At 40.8% G+C, this 15,317-nt stretch overlaps 1 protein-coding gene across 1 annotated transcript in view; it reads left to right on the top strand.

Moving 5' to 3' along the window:
- CAPN7 (calpain 7) overlaps window positions 1-14,595 on the top strand; it is a 120,100-nt gene extending 105,505 nt beyond the window's left edge. The window contains exons 16-21 of the mRNA XM_030206312.1: window positions 1,713-1,788; window positions 9,121-9,266; window positions 9,777-9,839; window positions 10,424-10,554; window positions 12,895-12,987; window positions 13,356-14,595. Coding sequence (XP_030062172.1) covers window positions 1,713-1,788; window positions 9,121-9,266; window positions 9,777-9,839; window positions 10,424-10,554; window positions 12,895-12,987; window positions 13,356-13,500 — 654 coding nt within the window. The 3' untranslated portion in view covers window positions 13,501-14,595. The remainder of the gene's footprint in view (window positions 1-1,712; window positions 1,789-9,120; window positions 9,267-9,776; window positions 9,840-10,423; window positions 10,555-12,894; window positions 12,988-13,355) is intronic.
- Window positions 14,596-15,317: the final 722 nt, after the last annotated feature.

Below are 15,317 nucleotides of genomic sequence, written 5' to 3'. Positions count from 1 at the left end.
TTAAACAGCACTATTGCATTAACTCGGGTTACTGGTAAATAGGTCTGATTGTCAGTCCATAAAATTGGGCCTGGGGTAAATGTGTAGTAATGCGTATCAGTATGCAAAAATGAGATAGGCTAGATTTACTAAATGGCACATTGTCAATTTCCTTTATTTTTTTGGTTAAAAAAAATCACACTTCTGGGGGTTTTCTTCCTTTTAGATATTCAGTTGCTTGTTTTTATTTCTTTATCTGTATATATATATAATTAGGGATTCTGGTTTTATGTTTTAACTGGTAAATACTGATAAAACATCCCTGATGCAGATGTTTATTTGGCTTCTTATGCTGCCCTGCAGTGGGCACTAACAGAGCGGTTCACACACTTAAAATCAAAGTCAGAAAAGAACTACAAGGAACATAAATGAAAGATAAAAAGAGAAAAGGCAGGGGGAAGGGGGAAACAGGTGCTTTTTAAAAACACACCATAGAGACACCACTTCCTCTACTGCTTTCTGATCCCTCTTGGACTTGCCTGGGATCCTCAGTTTTTGTTGTTTTTCCACACTGACATTGCCCAAGTGGTGCAAATGTAGTGTACATATTTGATTCCATTGGAAACTACCCAGCAATAGTACCTGTGGGGTAAAAACATCATTAAATGCAGATTTTCTTTCTTTCTTTCTTTTTTTTTTTGTATCCTCAGCGAACCCCTGACTAGCTGGAAAATAAACATCTAAATTTTACAGTTCATAAACAACTAAAAATAGAAGCCCTAATTATAACTTGTTATTCAAAGCACATCTCGTAACTATAATTCAGTTGGCAAAGCTGCAGTATGTTAAAGCTAAAATCAAACAAGCAGGGGGATATTTTGAGGTGGTGGACAGAATTATGGGAGGTTAAGGAACGGAAGACAAGCAGAGGAAGAAGGTCTGAGGGAAGAGGTGAATTAGAAGGAAGGAGGAGTGGGGCTCAGAGGTACGTGTAAGGAATGGTGTGGAGGAGTGGTGCCCTAGTATGCCTGAATGAAAGGCTTTTAAACTGGGCTTATTAAGGATCTGTGAGAAGGTTACAGTGAAAAGGGATGTGGATAAAAGGGTGTAAGGTGAGCAGTGTGAAACCAGATGGTAGAACTAAGAGATCTGCAGAATGCAGGCATCAGGGAGTCAGTAATCCACATGGGTATGAGCAGCTGTTTTTATAAACAGAATACAGTAAATGCATGAGAGAATATTGGCAAGGTGTGAGGACTGAGGCAGAGGAGGGGATATATGAACAAAAAAAGAGAACTGGAATCTCAACAGAGGTCACAGACTGACAGAAGAATTGAAGTTTGTCAGTGTTATGGGAAACACCTAGTAGCCAGATTTAGAATCTGTGGTACATTGTTCTGGAAGAAAACCTGGTGCATGACCTGGTGCAAGCTTACTAGGGTCAGAGAAAATATAGAACCTGTATGTAATATGTAAACCACTTTGGTTGTACAGAAAGGCATCAAGAATCTAGCAAACATAGACTCCAGTTTTGTTGGCCTGTCAATTGAAGTACTCTGGCATACATGCAAGTAGGTGCTCTTCCAAAATCCAGATACTTCAACCCACACAATCCATTTTATCACTTTTCATTTAAAATTACTTGGTTCAAATTGTACAGTAAAGTGGTGATGGTTGCGAAGAGGAGTACATTGCAGTAGAGTCTGATTTCATATGTCTGTTTCTCTTCACAGGATGACTTTGCACGCAACCGAGAGTTCATTACAATGGTTGTTTACAAGACTGATGGAAAGAAAGTTTTCTACCCATGTAGGTGTGATTCAGCTTACATTCCATTATTTTTTGTCTGATTGTTTTCCAGTTGGGCATTTTTTTAAAATTTGTTAATGAATAGAGAGAGGCAGGGCTCCCCAAACCTCATAACCAAGCTGGTTACTACTGCTCTTTGTAAGAGAATGCACAGAGGGAAGAGAAGAAGACCCAGAACAGAGCCCTGAGCTTTTCTTGCCAGTTGATAGTGGTAACATAGTAAGTGATAGCAGGTAAAGACCTGGATGGTCCATCTAGTCTGCCCAACAAGATAAACTCATTTTACATGGTATGTGATAGTTTATATTTATACTCTAGTTTGATTTGTCCTTTCCGTTCTCAGGGCACAGATGTAGAAGTCTGCCCAGCACTGTTCTTGTATTAAAAGTTCTGAAGCTAATGTCGAAGCCCCTTAAAATTTACACTTCAGCCCATCCCTATCTAGAGGAGGACACCATGAAAGTTGATGGGAGAAGGAAGGGTTTTAGGATATCCATAGAGTAAATTTGCATGTATTGGAGACCCATGTGTATGCAGAAATCTCATGCATTTTCATTATGGATATCTTGAAAACCCAACTGACTGTAGAGTCCACAGGGCAGAATGAGGGAGCTCTTGGTCACCAGCATGCTCAGACTTCATGTATGAGCAATACTCTAAAGAGCTGTTCTTCAGCCCAACAACCCTAGCTAGGAATGAATGAGGAACAGCACATCTCTTCATGCCCATTGTCCCAACCGGGTTGAAGCTCTGAGGGTCTCTTATGGGATGTGATATGTTGTGTTTCTTTCTTATGAAGTCTGAAGGAAAATAGACTGAGAGCCTAGAGACTGCAGCTTGCAGTATGGAGCCTACCTTAAAAGCTGGTAAGGACAACACAGCAGGAACCTCTATGGCTGTGAGTCCTTTATGTTTTGTTAAGCAGCATCAATAGTTTTGTATTTCCTCTCACTGGAATTGCCCTAAATTTCTCTAAAGCTTACATTACATGTCACAGCACCGTCTACAAGGCACAGTGCTATAAAAACTTTTGTGTATCTTATGTGTATTTGTAGTATTTTTACTACAAGGTTTTACAGTTTGGTAGCTCAACATTTACTAAAGGCACATCCTAAACTCAAAATCAAGCGTACATATGCATAGACTTAAACTATTGTTAGTTTTCCTCGAATTGGTGAAGCCCTTTCATGTCATATGTGGCACCTTTCTTTACAGGGTCATGTGTTGCTGAGAAAATGACCATAGCGCTGTATTCATAGCCACAGCTTTAAGTTTAACCAGGGAGGATCTTTGGACACTTTCCTGTGATCCAAAGAGCCAGTGGAGATTTGTACATAGCTGGGTCCAGCCTCTGAAAACTCCCTTCAGAAGAAATCCAGGCAGGCAGTCTCTTAAATTTGGTAAAAATCATTCATTTCCTTCCTTAACTTATGGTAGTAGAGAACTGTTTATTTGTACAACCGTGCCTGTACACACTCTGGCATCTGCCCCTTACAGTCTTTTAAACTATACAGAGCTTTGAAAAATTCTGCACACCCTTGTATGTTTATCACATTCAGCTGTTTAAGAAGTAAAATAAAGTTAAAATACAATTCAAAATGCATTAAAGTAGGAGTTTGTTTCACTGATCTACACAATATCCTCTGCACTTTCAAAGTGAAAGAAAAATATTCAAAAAGTAAGAATAAAAAAATATAAAGTATTGATTGCATAAACCTTTACATCCTCTGTCAATCTGTTCAGTCTGCTATGGACATGGGACTGGGGAGAAGATTGAGCTTTCAGCAGGAGAATGGTACTAAGTACAAAGCAAAAGCCATACTGGAGAGGCTCAGCAAGAAGACAATGAATGTCCTCGAATGATCTAGCCAAAGCCCAGACCCAAGTCAAATTAGAAAAAAAAAATATATATGGCAGTTTGATGGAGCTTGAGTTAGTCTGCCAAAGGATGGGCTAAACCTGTATTATTCTATTGTGCAAAGTTGGTAGATGCTCATTTGAAATTACTCATGACTATTATTGCTGTAAAGGGGGCCTCCATCATGCTGTATGTTGACATGCAATTGAGACTGTTTGGTTTCTTATTACTTTAGTATTTTTTGAATACAGCTATATTTGTTCCTTTGTAGTGACAGTGTAGTGTATATAGTGTAGATCAGTGAAACAAACTCCTTGTTCTGCCCCCATATTCATGGAGACTGGGTGCATTGTGTTTTTATTTAGGTGTATTTACCTTTCCCAATATAGTGGACCACCCACTAATACTTATGAAGAAATAAACCACCAAGGCTGCATCAGTTTGCTGTTTATTAAATATCTCATCATGTATTTGTACAATAAACTGATAGTGATATCTCACTAGGAGTACAGAATATTGCTATATAAAATTACCTCTATATCTGAGACTCCAAAGAATGTACAAGAGACATATACAATCAATTGGTTATTGGAATATAGTACCCCAGCTACACATAGGTGTTTTCTGGGTCTGAGTCTTTAATGTTATATTTTACCACTCAAAGCCAATTAGTAGATATAAAAGACTCAGTTACTCATGAGAAAGCAATTGGATTACTTGCCAATTCAGATGCAATAGATTGGTCTCTCATGGGAGAGTAGCTCTGTAGCTGTCTCTTTGGCTTGAAGTAGGAAGTACACTCATTTTTATATGTCCTCTCAGGATACGGATAATATGACAGTAATCACACCTTATTGGATCTATGCTAATATAATGGTTAACACTGATTGGTTATGGTAATAAGTTGGTTAGTATTTTACTGGGAAAACTAGCAATAGACCACCCCTTACTGGAAGACTAAGTCACCTTCTTGCAAGACCCCTCATTTCTACATTTTTGACCATATCTTCTTCAAAACACTTTCTGTGGCACCTGGTCATCTTCCTGTGAAGCCATCTTTGCTCTGTTTTTCAAGAACATCTGTTGCCACCATATTGCCACATTCATGCAACTCTGCAAGTCGGACCCCCACCCTTGCGTGCTTCTTCTTGTTCTGCAGTGTTTCAACACTGGAGTTCAAGTCAGAGACACAGGCCTATAATTTTTCTATGATTTTGGATCATGAACCTGGGACCAAATAATAATAATATTCAATTGTTATGTGTATTTAATATGAGTATCAGACATTTTCCTTTAAGAATTGATTTGCAAGCCTGTTGGTACAAGGTAGTCATATTTATTTAAAACAAAATCCAGTTTTAAAAGCTGCACCCATTTAGGACACTTATCCTTTTTTAACACACAGGCCATGCTAAACACGGGCGTAATACCAGACTGCAATAAACACCGCATACATGTTGACTGCTATGATGTTCACCAGTGCCAACATATCTTTATTGTGTCTATTTTGTAATGACTTGGCATAGTAAAGAGGGTTTTCAAGCAAAGGAAATGTTAATTTTTAAAAACCTGGTTTTGCGCTGACCTGATGAAAGGAGAGCCTATTTCTGGAAAGCTAGTCAGAAGTGTCAAGTTAGTCCTGTGAAATGGTGCCACTTACAATTTGTTTACTGGTCTTTATTTGGGAACTGACAACTTGGAGCCCAAGAGGAGACACAAATTGCCATCAAATATCCTAAATATATGACAGGTTATGTGCATGCCATTGGGCTGGAGAACCTTCAATGCCATAGTGCTCATGTGATAGAGCAGCTATGTGATTAGTTTTATCCCCATCCTTGAATTATAAAGGGCAAAGAAGTAAGAAGCTGTATTTTCAACAAAATATCTTAAATAATGAAAGCAAGATATAATTTGGATGGCTTGTTCCTATGAATAGCAAAGAAGCTTTTTGTGAAAGTGTTCCAAGCTATTAAGAGAGGTGGGTGGTTAGCTTACAGTGTATTTTACAGCTGTGCTGCATTGTCGACAGGTGCTGGGCATCTTCCTGGACAGACGATGACATTTTGTTTATTTTAATTACATAATTTGCAGCACAGTTAAAATATTGCTTCTACTTTTCTATTCTTCACGAAGCTTTGTTTTTGACTGCCTCTTTCCTGTGATCAGTGGTGTACCACAGGGGTTGGTCCTTGGGCCGGCTCTTTTTAACACCGTTGTGAGTGATATTGCGGAAGGGCTGTCTGGTAAGGTTTGTCTCTTTGCGGTTGATACCAAACTCTTTAATAGGGTGGACACCCCCGAGGCATGAGGAAGGATCTAGCGAAGCTTGAAGAATGGTCTGAGAATTGGCAACCAAGATTAATGCAGGGTCATGCACTTGGGTCACAAGAGTCCAGGGGAGCGGTACAGTGTGGGAGGTCAACTTCTGTGTACGAAAGAGTGAGACTTGAGGGTGATTGTATCTGATGACTTTAAGGTCTCCAAACAGGTAGAAAAAGCAATGGTGAAAGCAAGAAGGATGCTTGGCTGCATAAGGAAAGGGATGACCAGCAGGAAAAAAGAGGTGATAGTGCCCTTGTATGTCCCTGGTGAGGCCCCCGCTTAGAGTACTGGGTTCAGTTCTGGAGGCCGCACCTATGGAAGGATATAAATAGGATGCTCCAGAGGGCGGCTACAGAATTGGTAAGCGGTCTCGGTCTTAAAACATAGGAACAGGCTTAGGAACCTCAACATATATACGCTGGGAGAGAGGGGATAAGATAGAGACATTTAAATACCTCGGCTGTGTTAATGTACAGGAGGCAAGCCTTTTTCAAAATCAGGAATGAGGGGGCATACAATGAAGTTAAGAGGATATAGGCTTAGGAGGAATCTATGAAAATACTCTTTCACGGAAAGAGTGGTGGATGCATGGAATGGCCTCCCGGTGGAGGTCATGGAGATGGGGGACTGTCAATTTAAGAAAGTGTGGGACAGGCATGTGGGATCCCTTAGGAAAGGAAGAGTTAGTGGTTACTGAGGATTGGCAGACTGGATGGGCCACTTGGCCCTTATCTGCTGTCATATTTCTATGTTTCTATAACAAAGATGCCGTAAAAGCAGTCACTCATTTACAGACCACCAAGTAGTTCTTGTGAAGATCTGTTGAGTAGCAGCACCTCCTACAGAAACACACACCTAAAGGGTTACTAAAATCTCTTCACATGCAGAACGTTTTTGTGTTCATTTTTTTCAAATTGATTTTACTTAATTGTAGAGTTTTGTTTCTTTTCTGGTTGAGTTGTATTAATGTTTGGGGTTGTCCTACCTCTTTCTTAGTTCTGCCTAGTTCATTTGCATCCAGAGACTTGAGCTCTCATTCTTGTTGCTTACTTCATCAAGAACTTTCATTTCTTACTGCAGAAGGAGGGACATGGAATGTTTTGGAAAGTGTACTGTGGTTGTACTGGGATCTGGATCTCATAAATATTCTTCAGGGTATTTTCTAAAGTAGTAGAAAATTCTCATGATGAGAATGAAAGAATTGGCTGGACTACTTAGCTGGCTGGGGCACGCTTCATGGGAACTTTATTAAAGTTAAGTGAATTAGTATGACCATTGCATTGCTCAGGGGGCAATGTCTCCAAATAGGTTAGTTTTGCGCATACCATGACAGAAATGAACCTCACTCCTAAGCCATGGCATGTGGAGTATAATCTCCATCTCAGATTTACTGCTAACACTTGCCATAGTACTTTAAGTGTACCAAAGCCTACCTCTGGAGTTCATAATGTATTGGCAACCTATCTAGGTGTGCTTAAAAATTCTTTCTAACCAAGCCTGTGGCACCCAAAACATTGGAAAGCATTTTTCTATCTTTCTGCCACATTTTCTTGGTCTCAGATTGCATTTCTTGATAGTTGAGGATCTTTTCTCTCTTCCCGTGATTCACAGAGTAATCACTTTGGATTGACGCTTCTATGATTAATGCTGTTCCAGTATATTTCTCTTTTACTACTGTGTCCGGTTTTCTTGCATTCAGTTTTTTATTGCTTGGGATTGTGATGTCCTAAATCTTTGTTCTCCACAGTTCTAATATGGTCATGATTCTAATGCTTTTCTGGTACAGAAAGGCGATGTTGTAATGTGTACAAAGTTTCCAATGGACGAGACAATGGCACCTTGTGTCTATCCATAAAGAAACTTCCCATCGTCAGCACTTTGCAGCCACCTACTAGATGAGTAACCATTTCCAGCTCTTTTTTTAAAGAACCTATAGGTGTTTGTCGCGTTCTTGGTGGCTTATGTGTCGGCACTTAGGGTTTCGGAGCTTCATGCTCTTTCTAGTCAGGATCCCTTTCTCCTGTTTTCAGAGGCAGTGGTCTCCCTGTGCATGGTTCCTTCCTTTCTTCTTAAAGTAGCATCAGTATTTCATCTCAACCTATCTGTGAAGCTTCCATCCTTTCGCAGAGAGGACAAAGAGGCTCAGTATTCTTCCTTGAAACTTCTTGATGTGTGTAGAATCCTCAGATATCTGGAAGTCATGAATGAATTTTGTAATTGGACAGACTGCTTTTTCGTAAGCAGAGACTTGGCTTCATGGCTTGCAAGCCCACAATTGTTAAATGGCCGAAGAAGTGTTAGCTTATTTCCTTGCGGGGAAGCAGGCTCCTCAGGCCTTGCGAGCTCATTCTATGAGGCATACAGCAACATTCTGGGCAGAAGCTACCTTACTGTCTCCTGCGGGTATCTGCAAGGTGGCGACGTGGTGAGGCTGCATACCTTTGCCAAGCACTACAGGGTGATTGTTGCGGTGTGCTCGGAAGCTGGTTTTGGGACTTTGATCCTCAGGGCGATGGCACCAGGATCCTACCCACTTTAGAGATTGCTTTTAAACATCCGACAGGTTCTGTAATAGTGGGAAGCTACATAATTTTGCAGTACATTATGGGCTGTACTGCAAAGCTTTCTGCATGCTTGCAATAGTCCTTTGTAGCAATCTTGTGCTTCCTGCTGTATCCCAGGAACATGTGCGCACAGTACAAGGCTTATTTTGTCGTTTATTGTGATTGCACCTAAACTAGAACTAGGATTAGGCATCAGGACAAGGTAGGTCAGCAACTAGGATCCACAACGCTGTATTGAAAGGCATCCTAGGTGAGGAAAAAGTAGTTAGAAGTGTGGGGATGGGGAAGGAAGAGGAAGACACCTTTTGTGAGATCAAGATTGGGAGAAGTAAAAATCAAAAAGTGCTAAAGAGAAACAAGGAGGGAAAGTAAGGGAAACTATATCCCCTGCTCAAACCCATTCTTCCTGTTAAACTCATGAACACTCAAGGGGGAGAAAACGTATTCAGAGGGCTGATTTAGAATTTGAAAATGATCTGCTGTTTTGGGCTGCTTAAACTGCTGAAAAAATCTGGTATTAAATTTCAGTAAGTGACTCAAAGCTGTGTACATTGCTCTAGTAGTCCTTGTTTGTTCCCTTTGCAGCTGACCCACCACCGTATATTGATGGAATTCGAATTAACAGTCCTCACTATCTGACGAAGATGAAGCTGACCTCCCCAGGAACCCACACATTCACACTGGTAGTGTCTCAGTATGAGAAGCAAAACACAATCCATTACACAATCAGGGTATGTAACACCTACTACAGCTCTACTGGTTTACTATTGCTTTGTGCATAATATGAAGAAAGATGGGGGTGTTTATTTTAGTTTTTTTTAAAGGATTTCTGACTCTTTCTAAATTAGAAAAATTCCGCTGTGTCAGACTGTATGTGTGGTTTAGAAGCAAAAATGTTATTGTATTGCAGACATGCCTCTTTCAGTAAAAAAAAAAATGTTAGTGTGTTTTTACTCTACCTCAGATAAGTAGCACAGGAGGAACTGACAGAGAGCAGTCTGTAACGTAACCAGTGATCTGGTTTTTAATTTTGACTGATCAGCGTTTGTATTCAATTTCTCATTCTCTCTGTATTGCTTGCTGCAGAATTCATTTTTGCAAGTGCTGATTTAGAACTTTTATTGGTGTGGTATCTGTTATAAAACACTTCTGTCTTTGGGGGTATTTGGTACTGGTAAACCTCCTGCTATTCCAGATTTCTTTTTTCTGATCAAGTCTTTTCTACATCTTTTATGCCTTAGGTATATTCAGCATGCAAGTTTACTCTATCCAAGATTCCCACGCCATATGTAGTTCACAGACGGGTAAGGGTGCGCCTATAATTTTGTTTTGTTTTCTGTTTTTCACCCTAACTGTAAAACATGTATATAAAACTGTGTCAGACTTGTAAGTGAACTGTAGTCTGAGTCAAGACAAGGTTTTTCTTCCATGTCTTCCTATTGGGAGAGTTTCTAAGATGGTGGAAACAGGTTTTTCTTGTGTTGCTTCTTGTAGCTACCTGGTTTAAATGTGCTTGCTTGTTTATTTATTTAAAAATTTATAGCCTTCGTTATCTATAATTTTAGGCGAGTAACAGTAAACATACATAATGAGAACAATAAAACGAAACAGCAAAATTTACAAAACATTGGTGCCTAAAAATCAACCATGTATTTTTGAGACAGAGGAAGAAATCTGTGCAATTAGATACCAAATGCTTTCTGAAATAAGTGCTTCCAATTGTCTATGGAACTGAAGAGTGTTAGTATATGTATGCAAGTTCAGTGGACCTGCAATATGAAAAACTGATGAATGATATTCTTCCAACCTGATTGATGAAAAGATGGTACTTTTAACAGCAATTTGTCTGCTTAATGTAACTCTGTAGGGGTGTTGTATTCTGTATTAGGTTAATGGACAGTGGAAAGGGCAAAGTGCTGGAGGGTGTGGAAATTTCCGAGAGTCTTATAAGAAGAACCCAATCTACCAATTCCAGCTGGATAGGGCAGGGCCATTACTGATAGAACTGAGAGGGCCCAGGTAAGTGAAGAGCATGCATGAATTGTAATTTATGAAGATAGTGGTCAGCATGTGGTACATAGATCCGCACCCTGATGCAGCTTGGGCTTCGTACCCTGTGAAACGTGGTCCATGTGGGAAGCGGATCGCCTGCTAGCATAGTGTCTTTGACCAATGAAGAGGCAGGCGAGTAATGAGCTGTATGCCCATGTGAAAAGAGTTACTGCTGAGGTCATTGAGATATAAACAAGTACAGTGGGGGAAATAAGTATTTGATCCCTTGCTGATTTTGTAAGTTTGCCCACTGACAAAGACATGAGCAGCCCATAATTGAAGGGTAGGTTATTGGTAACAGTGAGAGATAGCACATCACAAATTAAATCCGGAAAATCACATTGTGGAAAGTATATGAATTTATTTGCATTCTGCAGAGGGAAATAAGTATTTGATCCCCCACCAACCAGTAAGAGATCTGGCCCCTACAGACCAGGTAGATGCTCCAAATCAACTCGTTACCTGCATGACAGACAGCTGTCGGCAATGGTCACCTGTATGAAAGACACCTGTCCACAGACTCAGTGAATCAGTCAGACTCTAACCTCTACAAAATGGCCAAGAGCAAGGAGCTGTCTAAGGATGTCAGGGACAAGATCATACACCTGCACAAGGCTGGAATGGGCTACAAAACCATCAGTAAGACGCTGGGCGAGAAGGAGACAACTGTTGGTGCCATAGTAAGAAAATGGAAGAAGTACAAAATGACTGTCAATCGACAAAGATCTGGGGCTCCACGCAAAATCTCACCTCGTGGGGTATCCTTGATCATGAGGAAGGTTAGAAATCAGCCTACAACTACAAGGGGGGAACTTGTCAATGATCTCAAGGCAGCTGGGACCACTGTCACCACGAAAACCATTGGTAACACATTACGACATAACGGATTGCAATCCTGCAGTGCCCGCAAGGTCCCCCTGCTCCGGAAGGCACATGTGACGGCCCGTCTGAAGTTTGCCAGTGAACACCTGGATGATGCCGAGAGTGATTGGGAGAAGGTGCTGTGGTCAGATGAGACAAAAATTGAGCTCTTTGGCATGAACTCAACTCGCCGTGTTTGGAGGAAGAGAAATGCTGCCTATGACCCAAAGAACACCGTCCCCACTGTCAAGCATGGAGGTGGAAATGTTATGTTTTGGGGGTGTTTCTCTGCTAAGGGCACAGGACTATTTCACCGCATCAATGGGAGAATGGATGGGGCCATGTACCGTACAATTCTGAGTGACAACCTCCTTCCCTCCGCCAGGGCCTTAAAAATGGGTCGTGGCTGGGTCTTCCAGCACGACAATGACCCAAAACATACAGCCAAGGCAACAAAGGAGTGGCTCAGGAAGAAGCACATTAGGGTCATGGAGTGGCCTAGCCAGTCACCAGACCTTAATCCCATTGAAAACTTATGGAGGGAGCTGAAGCTGCGAGTTGCCAAGCGACAGCCCAGAACTCTTAATGATTTAGAGATGATCTGCAAAGAGGAGTGGACCAAAATTCCTCCTGACATGTGTGCAAACCTCATCATCAACTACAGAAGACGTCTGACCGCTGTGCTTGCCAACAAGGGTTTTGCCACCAAGTATTAGGTCTTGTTTGCCAGAGGGATTAAATACTTATTTCCCTCTGCAGAATGCAAATAAATTCATATACTTTCCACAATGTGATTTTCCGGATTTAATTTGTGATGTGCTATCTCTCACTGTTACCAATAACCTACCCTTCAATTATGGGCTGCTCATGTCTTTGTCAGTGGGCAAACTTACAAAATCAGCAAGGGATCAAATACTTATTTCCCCCACTGTATATGGTGCTGTGAAAAAATGTACTTGTAGAGTGTTGAGTGTGTGGTTCTTGATGAAGGCTTCCACTCGGTGCAAGTTATGCAATTGTGATTGACCTTCTAAATTGATTAGCCACAAAACTTAGTTATAAATATGGTACTGATTCCTAGCTGCGTTTCTGCACCTAGGCATAGTCAGAATATAGAGAAGGAAATTGGGTGCTCTCTTTGATGGCTTCATAAGATAGCATTAACAGCTAATAATAGCCAGTTGGTTCTAGCAACCAGACTCTTCTCTTAAATCCTTTAATGCTGAAAGTTCTAGTTTACAATTCAGTGTTTGATGATGGAGGCTTTCAAGGAGAGAATCCACCAACCTTGCGTTTACAGCCTTTCATTTGTGCTTTAAGATTTCAACTATTCCAGCAGGGTAGTAAACAAGAAACACCCTTCTCAAAAAATGTAATTTGCATTACCTCTCTGTGTGCTGATAGTATTAAGAAAATTCCATATTTAAATATTGTATTTTATTGTAGGCAGTACAGTGTTGGCATTGAAGTTATCACAGTTTCTGTAGTAGGTGATCCTGGCCCATCTGGTTTTCAGAAGAAGAGCAGTGGAGATTACAGGTGAATGTGGTTACATTAAATTTCATAAACCTTAAGCAGTTACCTGTAGCCTGAATTTTACTAGAAATGACCTGCTGATTTTATATGTAAATTGAATGCTTCACTTTTTTACTATTTAGGATCATGATTTCCTGTTTTCAGTTTAAAAGCTACTGACAGAAAGTTTGCACGATAATTTGTAGCAGAACGTTTAGCTCTTAGTTAAGGTTTTGGAATGTGACTCTTGTTTCTCCAAGTATTTGAAATAATTTGCAGATCTTCATCTGTTACACAATCATTTGCTAGGGTCAGTCTTTATTTCACATGTTTTTCAATTATTTTATACTAAGTTCTCACAGGCCTGGTAATTGACATTCTTTTCCTTCCAGATGCGGATTTTGCTACCTGGAGCTGGAAAGTGTACCTGCTGGAGTTTACAATGTTATTCCTAGCACTTTCCTGCCTGAGCAGGAAGGCCCTTTCTTCTTGGACTTTAACAGCGCAATTCCTATCAAGACATCACAACTACAATAAGAAGGAGCCTTCAGACTAATAACATGTTCTCAGGACATTAGGCAACTGTCTTAATTGGTTATACTGTCCTCTTCCATCGAGAGAAAAAGGGAACTTATAAAGGGCTTACAGGTCCGCTTAGCATGTACATAAAGGCAGTGGAACAAACTGTATCACAGTCGCACAGCTGCTCCCCAGGAACCAGCTACGGTCTATGATCTGTTGACAACTAGATTCTTCGATGCACCAGAGTCTCATGCTATCTTTAGGAGTTTTGCTGCTCAGGGAATAACTGGAGAAAGAAGATGGCATATAAGCGTCGGTGCCAATAATGGAGTTTGGGGAAATGTGTTGTTAACTATCCGGACATTAATGTGGGAAACATTTTGCGCTGAACAAATGAAGAAGCTGTGTTGCACTTTGACAACTTCCTATTACAGGATCTGAGAACTAATCATCTAGGCTTTGTTTTGCTAGTAGCCTAGTTCATTTTGAGCATTGGTGTGATTTGCAGACTAGAAAAGGAGTAATTGACCAGGCCATCTTTTCCCATGTGTAAATCTTCCTCTACTCTCACTAACAGGTATTTATAGGCCCTGGAATTGAACGTGGCCCCAGAGATTTTTCCCTCCCACTTGTTTTGTAGCTTTTTTTTTGTTTTCCTTTGCTTATATATAGTCTAACAAACTCTGGTCAGATGTGGCCTTCTGGGTATGTGCAGCATTTGAAGTAAGACGTAACATGGGGTTAACTCTGCACAGTGACCGACTGCTACTTCAGGTAATGATAGAGTATCTGTCAACATCACTGTCCTCCTTCAGCATGTTTTTTTTTTTGTTTGTTTAGTCTTATTTAAGTGTATGTGTATTACAGAGAAACAAAAAATTGAGCACTTGAGAAGTTTCCAGTACTTCAGAGGTTCCAAGTTTGCACATGGTTTTTCCTTTTAATAATTCTGGTGGCCTCTTCCCAGAGTAATTCCATTGTTTTGCCTTGTAAATGTTCATACTTCATGGAATCAAGGTCAGGGTGGAGTAGAAGGACCCAAAACCGTTTACTGGAATCCTGTTGATGTTTGAAGTGGACAGTTGCACCACTAAACTACTTAGTACCTTGGATATGCCTGTTACATCTCGGTTATTTGAGTTAGTGGCTGAAGAGTTTTTGGAAGAAGTAAATTATGATGATACAAAGAGCTGACCAGACCTCAAAGTTTAAAAAGAATGAGTGCAACTTAATATGTAGTCTTCCCAATGTATGGATAGAATGTAGAATTGGTTTCTCTATTCCCTGAGTGATATATTTTTACACACTAGAGAGCTGAGATTTCTCTGTATTCTAATGATGAATCAGGGGCGTAGCCAGACAGCAGATTGTGGGTGGGCCTAGTCAAGAAGTGGGTGGGCACCAACTGTTCTCCTCCCCCCCCCCCCCCCCCCCAATGTGATGAGGCCAGTATCAGCAGCTTAGAAAGCTTAGACTGCTGAAGTGGAGAGCAGTGTTTTCAGCACCATCAGGGGGAGGTCTTTAGCTGGCGGAGCTTGGGATCCCCACTAGCTAGCACTAAATATGTGCTGCTGATGGGTGGGCCTGAGCCCTAAGTGGATGGGCCCAGGCCCACCTGTGGCTACGCCACTGTGATGAATGATGTGTTGCCTCAGATTTGCTTTACATAAGTATTGCCATACTGTGACAGACTGAAGGTACATCAAGCCCAGTATCCTGTTTCCAACAGTGGCCAATCTAGGTCACAAGTACCTGGCAAGATCCCAAAACAGTACAATACTTTTTATGCTGCTTATCCTAGAAATAAGCAGTGGATTTTCCCATGCCCATTT

The sequence above is a fragment of the Microcaecilia unicolor genome, chromosome 1 (genome assembly GCF_901765095.1).
Source record: "Microcaecilia unicolor chromosome 1, aMicUni1.1, whole genome shotgun sequence".
NCBI lineage: Eukaryota > Metazoa > Chordata > Amphibia > Gymnophiona > Siphonopidae > Microcaecilia > Microcaecilia unicolor.
This window is presented reverse-complemented; position numbering and strand designations above follow the sequence as displayed.